The sequence below is a fragment of the Hemiscyllium ocellatum genome, chromosome 18 (assembly GCF_020745735.1).
Source record: "Hemiscyllium ocellatum isolate sHemOce1 chromosome 18, sHemOce1.pat.X.cur, whole genome shotgun sequence".
NCBI classification, from domain to species: Eukaryota; Metazoa; Chordata; class Chondrichthyes; order Orectolobiformes; family Hemiscylliidae; genus Hemiscyllium; species Hemiscyllium ocellatum.
In genome coordinates, this window is record NC_083418.1 from 45,942,534 (window position 1) to 45,962,335 (window position 19,802).

A 19,802-nucleotide genomic window follows, 5' to 3' on the forward strand; every position below is an offset into this window, starting at 1 on the left:
TAAGTATTGTAATTGTACCTGCCTCCACCAATTCCTCTGGCAGCTCGTTCCATACGCACACTAATCTCTGCATGAAAATCTTACCAGTCAGGTCCTTTTTGAATCTTTCCCCTCTCACTTTAAATCTATGCTGTCTAGTCTTGAACTCAACCACCCTAGGAAAAAGACCTTTGCTTTTCACGCTATACATGCCCATCCTGATCTTATAAACCTCCAGAAGGTTCCCCCCCCGTGCTTCTGACACTGCAGGAAAAAAGCCCCAGCCTATTCAGCCTCCCTCTGTTACTCAAACCCTCCCGTCCCACCCTGCAACACCCTTGTAAATCTTTTCTGCACCCTCTCAAGTTTAACAAAATCTTTCCTGTAGCAGGTGACCAGAATGATATGTCATAATCTAAAAGTGGCCTCACCAACGTCCTGTACAGTCACAACGTGATATCCCAAATGCTATACTCAGTGTTCTGACCAATGAAGACAAGCATGCTAAATGTCATCTTCACCACTCTGTATACCTGCAACTCCTTTTTCAATCAACTTTGCACCTATACACCTAGGTCTTTGTTCAGCAACACCTCTGGACCTTACCATTAAGTGCATAAGTCCTGCCCTGATTTCCCTTATGAAAACGCAACACCTCACATTTACCAAAATTAAACTCCATTTGCCACTCCTCGGTCTGATCAAGGTCCTGTTGTAGCCTGAGATAATCTTCCTCATTGTGCACCATATCTTCTATTTTGGTGCAGGTTTACTGACCGTATTCCTATATTTGCATCAAAATCATTTATATAAATGCTGAAAATTTTAAATGCTGTTCTTTTATGGCAGACAGAGTAAATACTTTCAGGCAGTTAGCCGAGTTTTGACTTTCAGAACTTTTAACGTTCAAGGTTTTAGTTCACAGATTTCACATGGAAAGTCGCATAGTTTCTCCGAGCAAGGAAATTGAGTCAATTCAGGAAAATTGGTCCTCTCAGCAGAAGTGGGTTCCAGTCTATGGTACTTCAAGCGAGCAGAGTTTGGCTACAAATCTTCAAGTTGTTGGAACTGAGAAAGTTAAGAAGTTGGCTCTACAGTTCAAATCAATGAAAATAGGCAATGTCTGTTATGTAAAGATTTAAAGACGTTGAGATTGGAGTGATATTTCTTTGGAATTGAAACACTGCAGTACATGTTGTTGGAAAATGGATTGAAACTTTGTTTGTATTAAGATTTTTCTAACCCCCTTCTAAGCTTCTATTTCTTTTTTGTTTTAGAAAAGCTTGTCTGTTTTTAAAGGACAGCTGCAATCTTGTTTGAATATGTTCCAATGAATAACTGCCACATTAGTCAGCTGCAAAAATTAAACGTATGATCTTTCAAGCCAGGTTTCATTCTGGGATCTAACTTCTGCAGTATTACCATCAGCAAGGAACATAACACTGCTACAGGTAGTGCATGGCTGACAAGATCATGCAATGCTCTTTCTTTTCTGACCCAGTCTTAACTTTAGAATGCTGCAAATGCACAGAGTGATATTTTCCATTATGTTTTTTTAATTCATTCGTAGAGTATATATGTTGCTGGCTGGCCCATTCCTCATTGCCCTTGAAAAGATGACTGTGAGCTACCTTCTTGAACCACTGCAATCCATATGCTTCAGGGTGACCAAAAGTGTGCTTTGGGAGGGAATTCCAGGATTTTGACCAGGCAAAGTGAAGGAGCGGCCATGTATTTCCATGTCAGGAAAATGAATACTTGGAGAGGAACTTGCAGATGATGGTGTTCCCATGTATCTGCTGCCCTTGTCCTTCTAGATAGAAATGTTCGTAGGTTTGAAAGGTGCTGTCTCAGGATCTTTTGTGAATTTCTGCAGTGCTACTGAGTGTCGGTGATGTAAGGTGTTTATACTTGTGGATGAGGTGCTAATAAAATGGGTTGCTTTGTCTGGATAGTGCCAAACTTCTTGACATTGTTGGAGCTGCTCCTATCCAGGCATGTGTGTTGCATTAGGTACAAGTGCCAGTATTATATAAATAAATACAAGCTTGTGCCTTGTAAATGGTGGACAGGCTTTGAAAAGACATGAGGTGATTTATTCACTGCGGTTTTCCTACTGTCTGAGCTGCATTTGTTATCACTGTATTTGTACAGTGCATCCAGTTGACTTTCTGGTCAATGGTAATCCCACGCATGTCGATAGTGGGGGGCATTCTGTGATGTTAATGCCTTTGACTTTCATGGAGCGACAATTAGATTGTCCCAAATTGGTCATTGTCTGACAATTGTGTGGTGTGAGTGTTATTTGTTGCTTGTCAGCTCAAGCCTGGATATGGTCTAGATCTTGTTCAATGGACTGCTTCAGTATCTGGAAGTGCAATCATCAGTGAACATCCCTACATCTGACCTTACATCGGAGGGAAGCTCATTGATGAAGCAACTGAAGATTGTTGCGCTCAAGACAATTGCCTAAGGAACTCCAGAGATATCCTGGAGCTGAAATGACTGACCTCCCACATTGACAACCATTTTCCTCTGTGCCAGTATGACACCAACCAATGGAGAATTTGCCCTTAATTCCCATTGATTCCAGTTTTGTTTGGTCTTTTTGATGTTGAATGCAGCCTTGATGTCAAGGGCTGTCACACTCACCTCACCTCTGGAAATGAATTCATCTGCCCATGTTTGTACTAAGGCTGAAATGAAATCAGGAGTTGAGTGTCTTTGGCAGGCCCCGAACTGACCATCAGTTTGAGGTTTATTGCCGTGCAGTTGCTATTGATAACACCCTTCTACCACTTTACTGATGATGGAGTGTAGATTGATGGGGCGGTCATTGGCCGGATTGGATTTATGTTGCTTTTTGTGTGCAGGACATACCCAGGCAATCTTTCCACATTGTCAGGTAGATGCGGTTGTTGTAACTGTGCTGGAACAGCTTGGCTAGAGGAGTGGCAGTTTGTGGAGCACAAGTCTTCAGTATTATTGCCAGAATGTTGTTAGAGCCTATAACCTTTGCAATATCCAGTGCCTCTAATCATTTCTTAATATCCCGTAGAGTGAATCGAATTGGCTGAGGACTGGTGTCTGTCAAGCTGGGGACCATTGGTAGAGGCCAAGATTGATTATCTTCTGGTTGAAGATTGTTGCAAATGCATCAGCCTTACCCTTTGTACTGATGTATTGGTCTGTTCTGTTATTGAGGATGGGGATATTTATGGAGCCACCTCCTCCATTGAGTTAATTGTCCACCACCATTCACAATTGAATGTGGCAGGTCAGCAGAGTTTAGACCTGATCCCTTGGTTGTAGGATTGCTTAACTCGATCTATCACTTGTTGCTTATGCTGTTTGGTATGCAAGTAGTCCTGTTTAGTAGCAATACCAGGTTGACACCTCATTTTTAGGTGTGCCTGGTGCTGCTTCTGGCATGCCCTCCTACATTCTCTACTGAACTAGGGTTCATCTCCTGGCTTGGTGGTAATGGCTGAGTGAGGCAAATGCTAGGCAATGAGGTTGTAGATTGTGTTGGAGTATAATTCTGCTGCTGTTGATGTTTCACAATGCCTCATGGATGCCCAGTCTTATGTACTGGATGTGTTTGAATCCTGTACCATTTAGCACTGTGACAGTGCCATTCAGGTTATTCTCAATGTGAAAGCGGGACTTTGTACTTAACGTTTGCAAGGTTATGGTAGCAGAAGGTGTGATATAAACCTGTGAATTTTGTCTTGTGCTTTAACAAAAGAACCATTCAGAATACTTTGTTTGCAACAAATAGCAGTCTGAACAGTTTCGTCTCTTAAACTATTTAGTGATCTAGTGATGAATCTTTTTTTCTGATGGTGTTTATGTTTCAATAGCATTGTTGAGTATTATGAAATATTTTTGAAATATATGCTATTATTCATCTATCATCATACTTTTCAATGTAATATTCCAATTTATCTTAGTAAACTTTCCCACTTAACTGTGCAAACTACTTTTGCCAATTTTTGCTTTCAAGTTTGTATGACCATTGAAGTTGATGAAAGTGAGGACTGCAGTTGCAGGAAATCAGAGTCAAGATTAGTGTGGTGCTGGAAAAGCACAGCAGGTCAAGCAGCATCCGAGGAGCAGGAAAATTGATGTTTCGGACAAAAGCCCTTCAGCTTCCTGATGAAGGGCTTTTGCCTGAAATGTTGATTTTCCTGCTCCTCTGATGCTGCCTGAATTGCTGTGCTTTTCCAGCACCGCTCTAATCTTGACTCTGAATATTGAAATCCTCATGATGTTTGCATTGTGTTTAAAGATGTAAAGAATCGGAACAGAATTAGACCATTCAGCCCTTGAATCTTCAATTAGATCACAGCTGATCTGTATATGTGACTGATTCTAAATTCCCACCTATCCGCAATAATACGTGATAATGCTGCCTAACAAAATCTCTCATCTCTGACTTTGAAATATTCAGTGACACTGCCCTACTGCCTTCTGAGGTAGTGTGTTCAAAGTTGTATAGTTCTCATAGGGAAAAACATTCTCGTCATCTCTGTCCTGAACAGAAGATCCTAATTTTTAAAACAATGTCCCTTTGTTCCAGACTGATCCACATCAGGAAGCATACTTAACACTTCCACCTCATCAAGACCATTCTGGGCCATTCACTTCAATCAAGTTGCCCTTCATTTTTCCAATGGAACCAAATCCAACTTATCCCTATTAGACAACCTACTCATACCAAGTATCAACCTAGTGAGCATTGCCTGAACTGCCTTTAATAATTTTTATATGCGTCCTTAAATAAGGAGCCTAAAATTTGACACCATAATACCATAGTTTGAAAGGTCAGAAGCTGGCCGTTCAGCCCATTGAATCTGCTCTGTCATTCAATGAGAACATCCACTTTGGTTTTATTACCCTTGATTCCCTTACTGATTAAAAACCTGTCTAACTTGACTTTGAATGAACTTAGAAGACTGTCAAGGCTGTTTTACTTTGGTGAAGAACTCCACAAATCTAACACCGTCAGAGAAGAAATTCCATCTCATCTGTGCGTTAAATAGGCAATCCCTCCATCTGACATCATGCCTTCTGGTCCTAGATTCTCTCAGAAAGGTTTCACCTTGTGAATCTACCCTGTCAAGTTCCTTTAGAATCTTGTATGTTTCAATTATGTCATAGTATTCTTCTATATTCCAATGCATGCAGATTTAATCTACTCAACCTGTCCAAACCCACAACCACCTTCAAGTTTCCCCTTCAAGCCTTTCTCCATCTTGGTTTAGAAATAAATGGCCGTTTCTTCACTGTCGCTTGGACAAAGTCCTGGAATTCCCTCCCTGATGGCATAGTGAGTCAGTTCATAGCGGGTGGACTGCCGTAGTTCAAGGAGGTAGCTCTCCACCACCTTCTCAAAGGCAATAAATGTTGGCAAACTAACGATGCCCGCAACCCATAAATGAAGTAAAAAAACACTCCGGATTGGTCGAGTGGACTTTCTCATGATAACCTCCCATGCTGGTATATCTTTCCTTCGATAAGGGGTTCAGAATATTCCAGCTGTGGTCTGATTAATGCCTTGATTTATTTAAGCAAGACTTACCTCTTTTTAATCCTCCATTTCTTTTGAAATAAAGACCAGCATTCCATTTGCCTTCTCTATTACCTGGTGAACTTGGATGCTAACTACTTGAGATTGATGCAGAAGGACTCCCAAATCCCTCTGTAATGCAGCTTTTCGCAATCTTTCTCCAATGGAATAATAATCTGCTCGTCTGTTCTTCATGTCAGAGAGCAAAACCTCATATTTTCTCAGATTATAATACATCTGCCAACTTCTTGCTCATCACTTAATCTGTCTATATCCCTCTACAGACTCTTTGCACCATCCTCAGTAATTACCTTTCCACCTGTTTTTCTGTCAGCCATAAATGCAACTGTTGTGTTTATGCTTTTCTCTTCTATGTCACTGATGTACATTCTAACTAATTGTGGCCTCAACACTGAGCCCAGCAGCATTTTATTAATTATATGTTACAATCTTGAACATGGCTGAAAATGTGTTGCTGGTTAAAGCACAGCAGGTTAGGCAGCATCCAAGGAACAGGAAATTCGACGTTTCGGGCCAGAGCCCTTCATCAGGAATGAGGAGAGGGTGCCAGGCAGGCTAAGATCTTAGCCTGCCTGGCACCCTCTCCTCATTCCTGATGAAGGGCTCTGGCCCGAAACGTCGAATTTCCTGTTCCTTGGATGCTGCCTAACCTGCTGTGCTTTAACCAGCAACACATTTTCAGCTCTGATCTCCAGCATCTGCAGACCTCACTTTTTACTCAATCTTGAACATGCCCCAACTCTTTGCCTTCTATTAGTTAGCTAAACTTCTATCCATGCTAATATATTACCTACTACCTAAGGGCTCTTAACTAATTAAGTACCCGAACATATTATACCTTATCAAATGTCTTCTGAAAGTTCAATTATGAAACAAGCACTGCTTCTTTATTTATCCTGCTTGTTACTTCCTCAACGGATTCAAATAAACTTGCAAACACAATTGTCTCTTTATAAAGCCCTGTTGACTCAACTTGATCATATTCTGTATTTCTAAATGCAATGCTGTTATGTCTTTTATAATCGATTCTGCCATTTTACCAAGAGTAGACCTTAAGCTAACTGGTCTATAGTTACCTTTTTTTGTCGTCTTCCCTTTTGAAATAAACATACAGTATTTCTTGGCTGTTTTCCAGCCCTCTTGGACTTTTCCAGAATCTAATGCCGGAAGATTTCTAGCAGTGTATCTCCGATGTCTGTAGCAACTTTTAATATCTGGATGCATATCATCAGATCCAATTGGTCTTTACCTCCATTAGTTTTCCTTTCCAGTGATAGTTATTACCTTTATTTCCTCTCTTCCTGTTGCATCTGCATTATATAGGAATTTTAGATTGCTAGCATATTCTACTGTGAAGAATGATGGAAAGTATTCATTTATCTCTTCTGCCATTTCATAGTCCCCCTTTATTAACTCCCCAGTCCCATTCTGTCTGGAGCCTCTGTTAACTTTGGCCTCTGTTCCTTTTTATTTATTGAAAGAAACTACCCATCTTGATGTTAGTTGCTCGTTTATCCTCAGAGTTTATTTTGTCCGTTTTTTGGTTGCCTTTTGTTGGTTTTCATAAAACTTCTCTAATCCTCTGATTTGGCCTTAATCTTTGCCACATCGTGTGGGTTTTCTTTCAGTTTGATGCTCGTCCTAACTATCTTGTTAACCGTGGCTGGCTTACCCGTTCCTAGAATCATTCTTTCTCACTGGATGTATATTTTCTGAGTCATGTTCTGTTTTCTTAATCATCTACCATTTTTCCTCCACTGATTTTACTACTAAATGCCTTTGCCAGTCCACCCAGCTAGCTGTATCCTCCTTTCTTTGTATTTGCTCTTAAGCTCGGCACAGTTATGTCTGAGTCAGGTTTCCTCCACCACCACCATCTCCCCCACCCTCCTCAAATGGAATACTAAATTCTATCATATTATGGTCACTGATTCCATGGGAATATTTTACTCTGACATCATTTATTGAACCTGCCTTATATCTTTGCTGTTCTAGCTATCCTTATCTTCATGAAGATTAAAGCCACTCATGATTACTGTGTTGCCTTTTTTACATGCCTTCACTATCTCCTGATTTATTCTCTGCTATTATTAGAGGGCAAAGATTATTCCCACTAGTGTCATCTTCCTCTTAATTTCTCACCCATATAAAATCTACATCTTCTGATACAAGTTGCAATATTTGAGATGTGGTCTCACCAGTGCCCTGTATACATGGAGCATAATGCCCTCACTTCTACATTCAATTCCTCTTGTAATTAACCCCTTCCCCGGCGACCTTTTTTGGAGAAAACATTTCATTTTCAGACGAATTTTTGTATTGCTTTATTTTATAGTATTTTTAATGCTTGCACTCTCATCTGGTGTATCCAAGCTTCTAATAGAAAGTTCATACTCATTGTCATCTTCTGAGCTCGACATCTGGGCGTAATTTGTTTAAAAAAAACAGAAAAAAACCGAAAGACAGTGTGTGCCCAAAAGCGGTGCATTGACGCTTCTTGCAATGCCTGAGGCAGAAGCGACACAGCTACCAGACGTATGAGTCACCGGGTATACTCGTTTCTAGCTGAGAAGGGCCCAGAAATGCCGAGAATTGATGTAGAAACTTGTCTGTGGCTGTTTTTGACTTTATATGTTTTGGACGAGTTTACTCGTCGCACTCTGAAAAAGACACATTGGGTGAGGACAAGTTAACTTGTCTTTGCCGGATAAGGGGTTAAGAGCTTCTTGTTAGCTGCCTTGATTATGTGCTGCGTATGAAGTTTGTGACTCAGACATCAGAAAATATATATCCCTTTGCACCTCATAATTTTGCATTCTCCATTGAAGTAATACTCTTTTAAACTTCCTGCCAAAGTGAACAAATGCACATTTTACCTCATGATCCACCCTCTGACAGCTTTTTTCTGAGGCTTTTTCAAAATATTGCTTTTTCCCGACCACCACATTGTCTGCACCTCAGACTGTAGTGCACCTCAATTTTATTTGTTGCTGTTATAAGCTCAGAGTTTTGTTATGGAGCTCTTTCAAGTTCTCTATCTTAGCAGTGTTCTTTCTCGTATTTCTACTGTTTAAGAAGCTAATACAAAAGTTATAAACATATTAAAGGCATGGCTACAAGTTCCACTTGCATGTTGAACTAATGTTTTTGCATCTGTAAATACGTTTTTTTGCTATCTGTTGTTGAATGTTTCTAGTTGTCTAAATGTTACCTTGCAAGTACTTTTTTCATTACTAATGACTGTCAATTCTGAGCAATATTTTGAAATGATTAGAAATGTTTATTCTGACTTGTACATGATCGAAAAGAATTAGAACTTGAAGGAAAAGTAGAATTCCTGACTCTGAAAACCAAGGAAGCTGTGTATATTTGACATTTTATAAAGTATGAATAGATCATGGAAATTCTTCTTCATTAATGACACTGTGCTGTTGTTGCTCAGTCATGCTGTAACACTAAACACCATCTGTATTGGCAATTGGAGAGTCCACAAGATTGTAGTTTTTACAGTAATTGTTAATCTGAGTTGTAGGACATGCTGCCACACAGTGTTGGAATGTGGATATACTCCTGCAATCTCCAAAGCTGCTGACCTTAATGTCAGTTCTGTAAAACAAAAACTGACAGGCATGCAGGGAAGTAAAGGGAACATTGTTGAAGGACAGATGGACTTGTTGCGTAATCATTCCTTTTAATTGGTAGTTCAAAAGAACATTGTAGATTGCTGGAAATAGGTTGTTCTCTCAACGACTGTTGGCAAGTCAAGAAAAATGAGCAAATTAATTTGGGATTAAATGCATATAGCTTCATTCTCATGACTGAAAAGTTTCAAAGAGAAATATCTATAGTATCTTTTGATTAAACTGTCGCAATTCTCCTTCATTTTAGGTATTTCTCCTAGCCTCAGTCCTGTGAATTCCCCAATTCATGGTCCTGGGTCAATAACGGGTTTCAACCGCTCACCGGTGGAATTTCCTGATACAGCTGACATACTGACCAAACCCAGAGTGACTCTTCATAAACCAATTGGATACACACTCAGTTCTCCAGATTTTCAGCAATCTTTTAGAATGTCCAGTAGTGCTTTCTGCAGCAGGTACTTGATGCATTCCTGAATGTGTGCATTGAAAGCTATGTCTGGGATTTGAACGTTTGTGAAAAACATTTTTTTTAATATTCCACAAGCAGGCTTATAACATACTGTGCTGTGGTTTGTCATTTATCACCAACAAAGCTGGCTGGAAGCCTTTAGTCACAATTAAAATGAATAGAGATGGCAAATCTTTCAAGTGTTGTATTTTAGCTTTAAAAGTCATAGTTTTTATTTAAAATTATGCACGCATACATCCCAAATCTAAGTATGAAGCAGATATTTACAGTACAGTAAAAAGATGATATTCATGATTTTACTCCAAAGTTGCAAATCACATGGAAGGGAATTACAAATATTTCAATCGTTTATTTCATGAAGGGTCATTTGTACATGTTCCATCTTTAATGTCACAGCTATGATAAATATTCCATTCCAATACAGAACAGCCTCGATTATCCAAATGACAAAGGCAGGGAGTATTTTGTTCGGATAACGGATAACGTTTTTACGGGACCTTGAGATCTGATCCGGATAATCCAAAATTCAGATAATTGACATTTAGATAACCGAGGTTATTCTGCATTCAACTTGATAATTACTATTGCAAGATAAGTTTGATCACTTAGTGTTCAGTTTTAGATTTTGATGTTTCCCATTACTCATGTTACTTGTGCAGTTATAATTTTAAAAAAGCATTTAATCAGTAGTTTTTGTTTTTAAACTCTGACTCCAGTCACTGATGTGATTTTCTTACAGACCTTTAGTGCAAGTGTTGTTTTCTCTTAAAGCTTGCATAGATGCTTTGTCAGGATGTTGCCACAGGGATGCAGCAGATTATCGAAGTCATAATGACCCCTTTTATTTCATTAAAATTGTGCAATATATGAACGTATTCCTTTTGCCTACACAAAAAGGTAGCACACACACATGCATTACACTGTGAGCCTAACTGATGATTTTAAATTATTTTCTAATATAACTGAGCATAGTCTATACTACTTAATAAATGGCTTCCAATTGCAGAATCACATTGAATGGTGAGTATACTCTTCTGAGGTTTATAAGCTTGGTATGGTTTCGCATGATTAGCATGAGAACTCGTCATAGAGTCATAAAGCACAGAAACAAGCTATTCGGCCCAACCTATCCATGCTACCAAGTTTCCTAAACTGAACTGGTCCCATTTGCCTGCATTTGGAACATATTCCTTTAAACCTTTCCTATCCATGTACTTCTCCAAATGTCCTTTGAATGTAATTGTACTTGCCTCTATCACTTCTTTTTTTGTAGTTCATTTTACATACAAGCCACCCTCTGTGGGAAAAAAAGCACATCTCTGGTCCCTTTTTAATCTTTCCCCACTCTTAAACCTGTGCCCTCTAGTTTTGGACTCGCCCACCCAGAGAAAAAGACCATGACTATTTACCTTATCTCTGCCCCTCATTATTTTATAAACCTCTATAAGGTCACAGCTCAGCCACCTATGCTCCAGAACAAAAAGTCCCAGCCCATCCTCATAGCTCAAACCTTCCAGTCATGGTAACATCTTGTAAATTTTTTCTGCACCCTTTCCAGTTTAATGTAGCAGGGGGACCTGTGTCTCTTGAGTGTCCACACATAAATTGACTTCTAAGACATGCAAAAGCAAGGTCTGTTTATGATCTATATTAACTCAGTCCACTGCTGTTCATGCTGCTGATGCACGATTATGCAGTGATGCATAACTCAAATTATATTGTTAAGTTCGCTGATGACACGATGGGTAGTGGGTTTCATTAGCAGGAACGGCAAGTCAGCATACAGAGAGGAAGTGCAGCAGCTAATGGGTGGTGCAGAGCCAATGACCTGTCTCTGAATGTGGGCAAAATGAAAAAGATGGTTGTTGACTTCAGGAGATCACAGAGTGATCACTCTCCACTGGACGTGAACTGCTCCCCCATGGAGATCATGAAGGATGCCAAATTTATTGGTGTCAGCGTGGTGGAGAATCTCCTCTGGTACCTCAACACCAGCTCCATGGCCGAGAAAGCCCAGCAGCATCTCTAGTTGAGGAAAACCCATCTCCCACCCCTTATCCTCACCACATCCTGCAGAGGTTTCATTGAGAATACCCTCAGCAGCTGCATCACTGTCTGGTCTAGGAATTGCATTGTCTCAAATCGTAAGACCTGACAACAGATCGTGAGGACAGCTGAGAAGATCACAGGGGTATTTCTTCCCTCATTGCAGACATTTACACCACATGCTGCATCTGCAAGGCTAATAGCATTGTGGACAACCCCACACATGCTTCATTCAAATCCTACTCCCTTCTGTCATCTGGCAGAAGATACCGGAGCATTTGGTGTCTCACGGTCAGACTGCAATAGTTTCTTCCCCCAATCCATCGGGCTCTTTAACACTGTATGATCGCACTTTATTTCATTTGCAATTTTTGGATGACTTTTTGAATTGCGACAAAAATAGTGTTTTATTAATGATCATTCATTGATACATTGTAATTTGTCCACCACTGTGCCTATTGTTTTGTTAGGAATTACTGTGCTGTCTTGCATGTTCTGCACTTTTCCATGCACTTTATGCTGCCCTATGTACTCTTGTGTAGTCTGTGTGTTCAAATAGAACCTTGGTCCTAGAGGAACACTCTTTCATTTTCATTGTGCCAGTTGTATATGGTAGAAATGGCAAATAAAGCTACTCTACTTTCATAAAGACTGTACAGGATTTATATCTTGAGAGCAATAGCATATCGATGTGGTCTTTTGACATTGCTAGCCTATTTACTAACAGCCCACTCAAAGAAGCCATTGACATTTGCACTATGTTGCAAAATAATGGCAATCTGCATGTGTCACTAGTGTCTAAACCTGTTCAGCGAACTCATTAACTTCACAACATTTGTAGTTGAGTTTAATTTCAATGACAGCATGTATGTTCAAATTGTTGTGTTACCTTTAGGCCCCAATAGGCCAAGCTCTTGTGTGCATCTTCGTTGATTGCTATTAGAAGCATGTCTTTTGATGGAATGACCACTGACCTTCTACTCCTTCGATATTTCCAAACTATAGTTGACACATTTGTGATATTTGAATGTTCAGTTGCATCAAAGAATTTCTTTCAGAAATGTAATATATTAACTTAATATAAATTCATCATTGAAATGGAGCAATCAAGCAAGCTCCCTTTACTCTGTACAAGTTGAGAAATATGCTAAAGTTTCTTTAGTACTATCTACCAAAAGCCTATGTCAGTGATCAATGTGTTGGGTTCCTGCACTTTTATGTGCTATGGGATCTGTGTTATTGAGCAGCTTGTGAATTGAGCCCTAACCATCCACGCACTGTAAAAATATTATGTTACAATAGGGCATTTTAAAACAATCCTTCCTGGCAATGGCTACCTAATCAAATAGCTCACTATGTACTGCAAAGTCATGAAAGGGCCTTTGTCCACCAGATTTAGCTCTTAGAAGTTCCCAGATGACTCTGGAAGAAGTAAGTGTTTAACTAATTTCAACAATAGACAAAGCTAGCATGCTGTCAGTTTGTAGTAAATCCAAAATTGATTATCTCCATTGATGTTTTTCCTACAACACAAATGTGTAATATATGAATTTCAGTGCTTATATGGTATTAGTTATGTAGGCTCGCAGACCATATCAAACAGTATATCCTATCAAACATTCGCTGTAGGCAGCGTGTTGATTTTGCTCAGCCAGGTCATTCTTGTAAGCCTTGGAAAGATGTGCACAAATTAAATGTGATTTTGTTGTTGGAAGTTAATCCGATTGTGCTCAGAATTACACTGAAAACTAAATTAAGATAATCAGTCAGACCTGCTGTGTGACAAATTTGCATGTGCGAGAAGCTACATACATAGGACTCAGTTTTGTGTCGACAAAGGAATTCATATACTTTTGTGCTTATTTTCGTGAAACTATAGGAGCCATGGAGGCTACCAGCGTCTATTGCATTCCCACGGCAACACCTTGACTATTCGGTCTCCCTTTCTTGTCTGCAAAGTAATTTTGACAGTTAACTGTTCTTGCTGCATATTGCAATGCCAATGATATTTTAACATATCTGCACCCACTTATGCTATATAAGTTGGTCTTCTGTTTTTCCAGTGTGCTCCTTACAACCTTATCCTAATGAGTGCAAGATGAAAAACTTTGAATTTGATCTTGGAAAACCATGCATTTGCAAATAGAGTTTAGCCAGTTTTGCAAATCTTGCAACTTAATGCAGAACGATGATATATAGAGTAAAACTTGATCATTCTGGATTGTTGGAAAATAAATTTGCTTCAGAATTACTTCTTATTTCTGTCTTTTAAAATGAATTTGTTCCAGTTGTGGACGAAATATGCTTAGACCTGTACAAAATATAGATTTAGGAGACAGCAGTTTGCAGTCAGTTGCAGAATCGCCCTGTACCAAAACACAAGGTATGTGCTAATTGAGGTTTCCTTCTTTAGCAACAATATTGTGTCATGGGTTAAAATCACAGTTGGGATCTGCTTATTTTTGTTTAGCTGGCAGAATGTTGGACATTGCAGGGACATTGTTAATTTTCTTGCTGTGTGTTTATACAACCATCATGACATTCTAAATTTTTGACATCGCTCAGATAAGGTAAAAATTCTCAATCTGAAGTAACTCATTCATTTGCTTTTAATAATGGGTTTTTTGCAATAAAACAATGCAATTGACTTTTTTCTGGAAAATTAGCATCACAGGCAATGATCAGAAAAATATACTCTTGATGATCCTTTATTCGAAATGCTTGGGACCAGCTGATTTTTGGAATTATTCGGTTTTCAGAATAAGTGACAGTTTAATAGTGAAATTTTTAGAAGTCTTACTGGAGGAGCTGACTTCTAAGTAACAACAGGATGGTCAGTGCTTGGCCATGTCCCCTCACGTTGCATCTGAGTGACACACATCAAATGGGTGTCGACTTGAGCTAACTGCACGCCAAACAACCTTGCTGATGAGAAAAAAAACTTCACAAAAAACCTTCGGATTTCGCAGCTTTTTAGTTTTTGTATGTTCGAACAAAGGATCTTCTACCTGTATTCAAAAGTAGCGTAAAAATAAACAGCATTATTTTAAATGTTGTTTCATAACTTGTATTTTAACTGTAATAATTTTTTTATTGTCTTCCTGTAAAGGCATTTTTCCCCTCTCCATGTATACATCACTTTTGGGTTTAAGATCAGTGTTTAAAATAATTTAAATGAGATTTATATCCTCGTGACAGAAGGAAGTTCATAGTTCTTGGTGTATAAAACAGCATTTTCACAAATGAGATGGAATAGTGTAAGAAAAATTATGTGTTTTTTTTTAAAGATGAAGGTACAGCTCCTGACAATGGATTTAAGGATGAACACATACCCGGAGCTGACAAAAGGGGACAATTAGAAAATGAAGGATCCATGAAATTTACTGGTAATGTGGACCAGCAGATGCAAGTGCAAAATAATCAGTCTGGGGTGAGGCTAATTTCTATGATTGATTCTTCATTTGTTTTTGTTTACTGATTCAGCAGATGTGCATTGAATTTGATCTGTCATACTTATATGAATACGTAACATAACCATAGAATTTATATTTGAATTCTTGTGTGGTAATTGATAGAAATTATTGATAGCAAATAGTGAGTGAAATATTTTTGACATTTCATGTCTTTTGATGTTAAATATTGCAGTTAATATCAAGAGATTTTCTTGACCCTCTTGAATATTCTACCACAGGAAGTAAAAATATTCAGTGATGGTAATATCATTGAACATTGAGGGGCAATGGTTGGATTTTCTCTTTTTGGACATTGCCATTGCCTAGGTTATTGTGTATTACAATTGTTACATGCCACTTATTAGCTCAAGCCTGAATGTTGTCCAGGTTTTATTCCCTTGGATATGTCTGCTTCAATATTTGAAGAGTTATAAATGTTGTTTACATTGTGCAATCATCAGCAAACATCCCCACCTCTGGCCTTATGATGGAGGGAAAAAGTCCTTTAAAAAGCCGATTAAAAGTAGTTGGGGCTATGATGTGGCCTCTTGCAATAATGTCCTATGGTTAAATTGATTAGCCTGCAAAAACCACAACCGTTTTCTTTGGTATTTGGTATGAATTTAGACACTGGGCAGTTTTTTCCTCGATTCCCTTTGACACCAGTTTTCTTTGGACTCCTCAGTATCACAGATCAAATGCTGCTCTGATATTAAGGACTGTCACTATCTCTCCTCCTGTCACTTGTGGAGTTCTGTTGTTTTGTACATATTTGGACAAAAGTTGTAATGAGGTCAGGACATGCTTTGACCTCGCAACATCCAAATTGTGTGTCAATGAGCACTTGTTCTGTATTAAGTCCTGGTTCATAGCAGAGACAATATCACCTTGCTGTTAAATGGAGAGTAGACTGATGAGTGGTGATAGAGCCATAGAGATGTACAGCATGGAAACAGACCCTTCGGTCCAACCCGTCCATGCCGACCAGATATCCCAACCCAATCTATTCCCATCTGCCAGCACCCGACCCATATCCCTCCAAACCCTTCCTATTCATATAACCATCCAAATGCCTCTTAAATGTTGCAATTGTACCAGCCTCCACCATATCTTCTGCCAGCTCATTTCATACACGTACCACACTTTGTGTGGAAAAAGTTAGGTCTCTTTTATATCTTTCCCATCTCACCCTAAACCTATGCCCTCTAGTTCTGGACTCCCCAACCCCAGGGAAAAGACTTTGTCTATTTATCCTATCCATGCCTCTCATAATTTTGTAAACCTCTATAAGGTCACCCCTCAGCTTCCAATGCTCCAGGGAAAACAGCCCCAGCCTGTTCAGCCTCTCCCTATAGCTCAAATCCTCCAATCCTGGCAACATACATGTAAATCGTTTCTGAACCCTTTCAAGTTTCATAACATTTTCCGATAGAAAGGAGACCAGAATTGCACGCAATATTCCAACAGTGGCCTAACCAATGTCCTGTACAGCCACAACATGACCTCCTAACTCCTGTACTCAATACTCTGACCAATAAAAGAAAGCATACCAAACACCACCTTCACTATCCTATCTACCTGCAACTCCACTTTCAAGGAGCTATGCACCTGCACTCCAAGGTTTCTTTGTTCAGCAACACTCCCTAGGACTTTACCATTAAGTGTATAAGTCCTGCTAAGATTTGCTTTCCCAAAATGCAACACCTCGCATTTATCTGAATTAAACTCCATCTGCCACTTCTCAACCCATTGGCCCATCTGGTCAAGATCCTGTTGTAACGTGAGGTAACCTTCTTGGCTGTCCACTACACCTCCAATTTTGGTGTCATCTGCAAACTTACTAACTGTACCTCTTATGCTCACATCCAAATAATATATGTAAATGACAAAAAGTAGAGGACCCAGCATTGATCCTTGTGGCACTCCACTGGTCACAGGCCTTCAGTCTGAAAACTAACCCTCCACCACCACCCTCTGTCTTCTACCTTTGAGCTAGTTCTGTATCCAAATGACTAGTTCTCCCTATATTCCGTGAGATCTAACCTTGCTAATCAGTCTCCCATGAGTAACCTTGTCGAATGGGATGTATTTGATTTGACTTCCTTTTTGTGGTCAAGATATCAGAATTGAACAGAGGTATTCCACAAAGCAGACACACAATCTACTTTTAGCAGTATGCTAAGATGAATGAAATATAAATAAATTGCTGTTTCGCCTAGAAGGAATGTTTGAGGCTTGAAACTTTGGAAAGAGAGGTGAAAAGGTATGTTCCTATACTTGCATGGATAACCGCTGGCCAGAGGACAAATAGTATACCAGATTTTTTTTTTGGAACAGTTGATAGTATTTGAAAGAAAAAATGTCTTGCAAAATGAGATACAGTGACATAGGCTTTGATATCATGTCTTTTTAAACCAACAAAGCTGCCAGAACTTTCAGTTGAGCTGATCGAAGGACAAGGCACTGACCTATGCATGGAAAAGCTAAATAATTGGAATTTTCCCATTTTTGAACTTGTGGAGATGACAGGTGGACAATCTGGAAGAATTCTTAGTCAGGTTAGTTTTCTGACTGATGGTTTATATTGCTATGATTAAGTGTCAGTTAACTTTCACAAAAAACTTTATGAACAATTGTATTAGTTAATTCAATTATGAATAAGAATCCAAAATGCCCATTTATGGTTTAAGAATTTGGTTAAATTCACCTTCCAATGTTCTGTTTTAGAAAAGTTGAACATTAAGTATTATAGTTCAGAGTTTGAACATTTAAAAATATGTTATGACTTTTGTTTTGCATCATTAATTTTTAGATGTATGATTTACAAAGACCGACCAAGCACACATTTGTGCAATTTCTTCATAAGTGATAATTTTCAGGATCTTTATTTCTATTTCAAAGATTAAAGCAGAAAAACCAAGAACCAAAATGTTATAATTTTCAGTGCTTTTGGATTCTAAACTTCAAATTTCTGTTTTAAATTTTTATTTCCTAATTAATATTTATGGCATCTGGGAACTTAAACACTTCATCTTTCAAAGACTAATCAAAAATAAAAAGTAGCATCAGTGAGTCAGCAAAATTTTCTTTTATGATATATTAAAATTTTAGAGTGAATCAACAGCTCACGCAATAGACTCTTAAGCAGTATCCAGTATATGATATTGAAGATGCTGACTATTCTCAGCTGAGTCACCAAGTGAAGCACTGATCCAGTTGCAACACTTCCATTGCAGTGTGAACAAAAGAAGCATGAATGAACTTAGTTTCCCTTAAGCCTTTCAGAGGTTTACTTTTCCACAGCAATAGCATTGTGATTGGAAATGTCCATAATGTCGACTGACTATTCATGATTGATAGCAATCGTAAAAGGGAGACTTTAAAAAAGATAGCTGGAGGTTAAAATTATGATGACTGAAGGTATTTACAAAGGGACTATACTTGGTTACTAGATGTTGATTTTTTTTCAAACAGGAATAAAAATATGATTATTATTTTTACACTATGCAAATGTTAGATTCCATGCAATGATCCAAGTGTCAGTGCAGTCAAGTGGAAACTGTTTTACTATCTGACAGTTGAAAGGTAGAGGAATTGTATCCTATTATGTACTGCAGTATGTCTTCCTCACTGTCTGAAGAGCAATGTGATGAAAACCCTCAGCTGATGTCCTATCTGCAGGTGTATCGGACTGGAAACAATGAGGGGAAATGAAAGGGTTTTAAGAGGAAAGGTTTGATTTTTTTTTAATCTTGGTTTATAAAAAAATGGAGATATTAGAATTTGGATAACCTTGTATTTTTCTCTAAAATTGTTTAAAAGATTTTTTTAAATCTCTTGTGATGTGAATACTAAGAAATTATAGATATACATCTGATAGATTTCAGATTGTTTCAATAGCCTAATTTTTTTCAAAAAGTTAACTGATTTGTCTACTTGATTTTTATGAACTTCTGATACTACTCATAGCAAACTAGCTAATGAATTTTAAAGTGTATGTATGTGCTAAAATATCTGATCCATGAATAAGAATATGACTGCACAAGCCAGTTGTGAATAATCTGTTGTGAAATGATACCAAGCACGACAATAACTGTACACGCTAATAGTCAAAATGTAAGAAATTGTACTTTGCCGATCATTTTCCCTTTGTAATCTCTCGTAACCAACAAAACCATTTTGATGTTTTTAGGTCATTTACTCCCTGTTTCTTGATACTGGCTTATTTGATCTCTTTAAAATCCCTATTCGGGAATTTATAAGCTACTTTCGTGCACTGGAAAATGGTTACCGTGACATTCCATGTAAGTATTAATAGTACCCCTGTTTACCTAACAGCTACATGTCTTTATAAATGATATATTATCATACGTGACATTGCAAATGCCAAATTGGAGAGAATTACTTGTCTTTGCTTTAGTATCTCTGTGCCATTTTCTCTATCTCCTCTTCTGTTTTTGCTTCTCCACTTGTCTTATCCTTAGCTTTATTTATCAATCTTTTTGACTGTGTCCTCTTTTTTTCTTCAGGGATAAGAAATTTTCACCCAATGGCAGGTTTCCAGCATTGAGGTTTTGGAAATCTGCCATTGATATATGTTTATCATTTCTTCTGAAAGACTG

At 38.4% G+C, this 19,802-nt stretch overlaps 1 protein-coding gene across 6 annotated transcripts in view; it reads left to right on the forward strand.

Moving 5' to 3' along the window:
- The window catches only part of pde3b (phosphodiesterase 3B), a 237,876-nt gene that overhangs the window by 201,953 nt on the left and 16,121 nt on the right, over positions 1–19,802 (forward strand). For 5 of the 6 annotated variants that reach the window (XM_060838936.1, XM_060838937.1, XM_060838938.1 and 2 more), the window contains 5 exons: positions 9,461–9,668; positions 14,017–14,111; positions 15,016–15,158; positions 17,604–17,738; positions 19,373–19,484. In XM_060838936.1, the coding sequence (XP_060694919.1) occupies positions 9,461–9,668; positions 14,017–14,111; positions 15,016–15,158; positions 17,604–17,738; positions 19,373–19,484 (693 nt within the window). The remainder of the gene's footprint in view (positions 1–9,460; positions 9,669–14,016; positions 14,112–15,015; positions 15,159–17,603; positions 17,739–19,372; positions 19,485–19,802) is intronic. The other variant, XM_060838940.1, reaches the window with a different exon arrangement.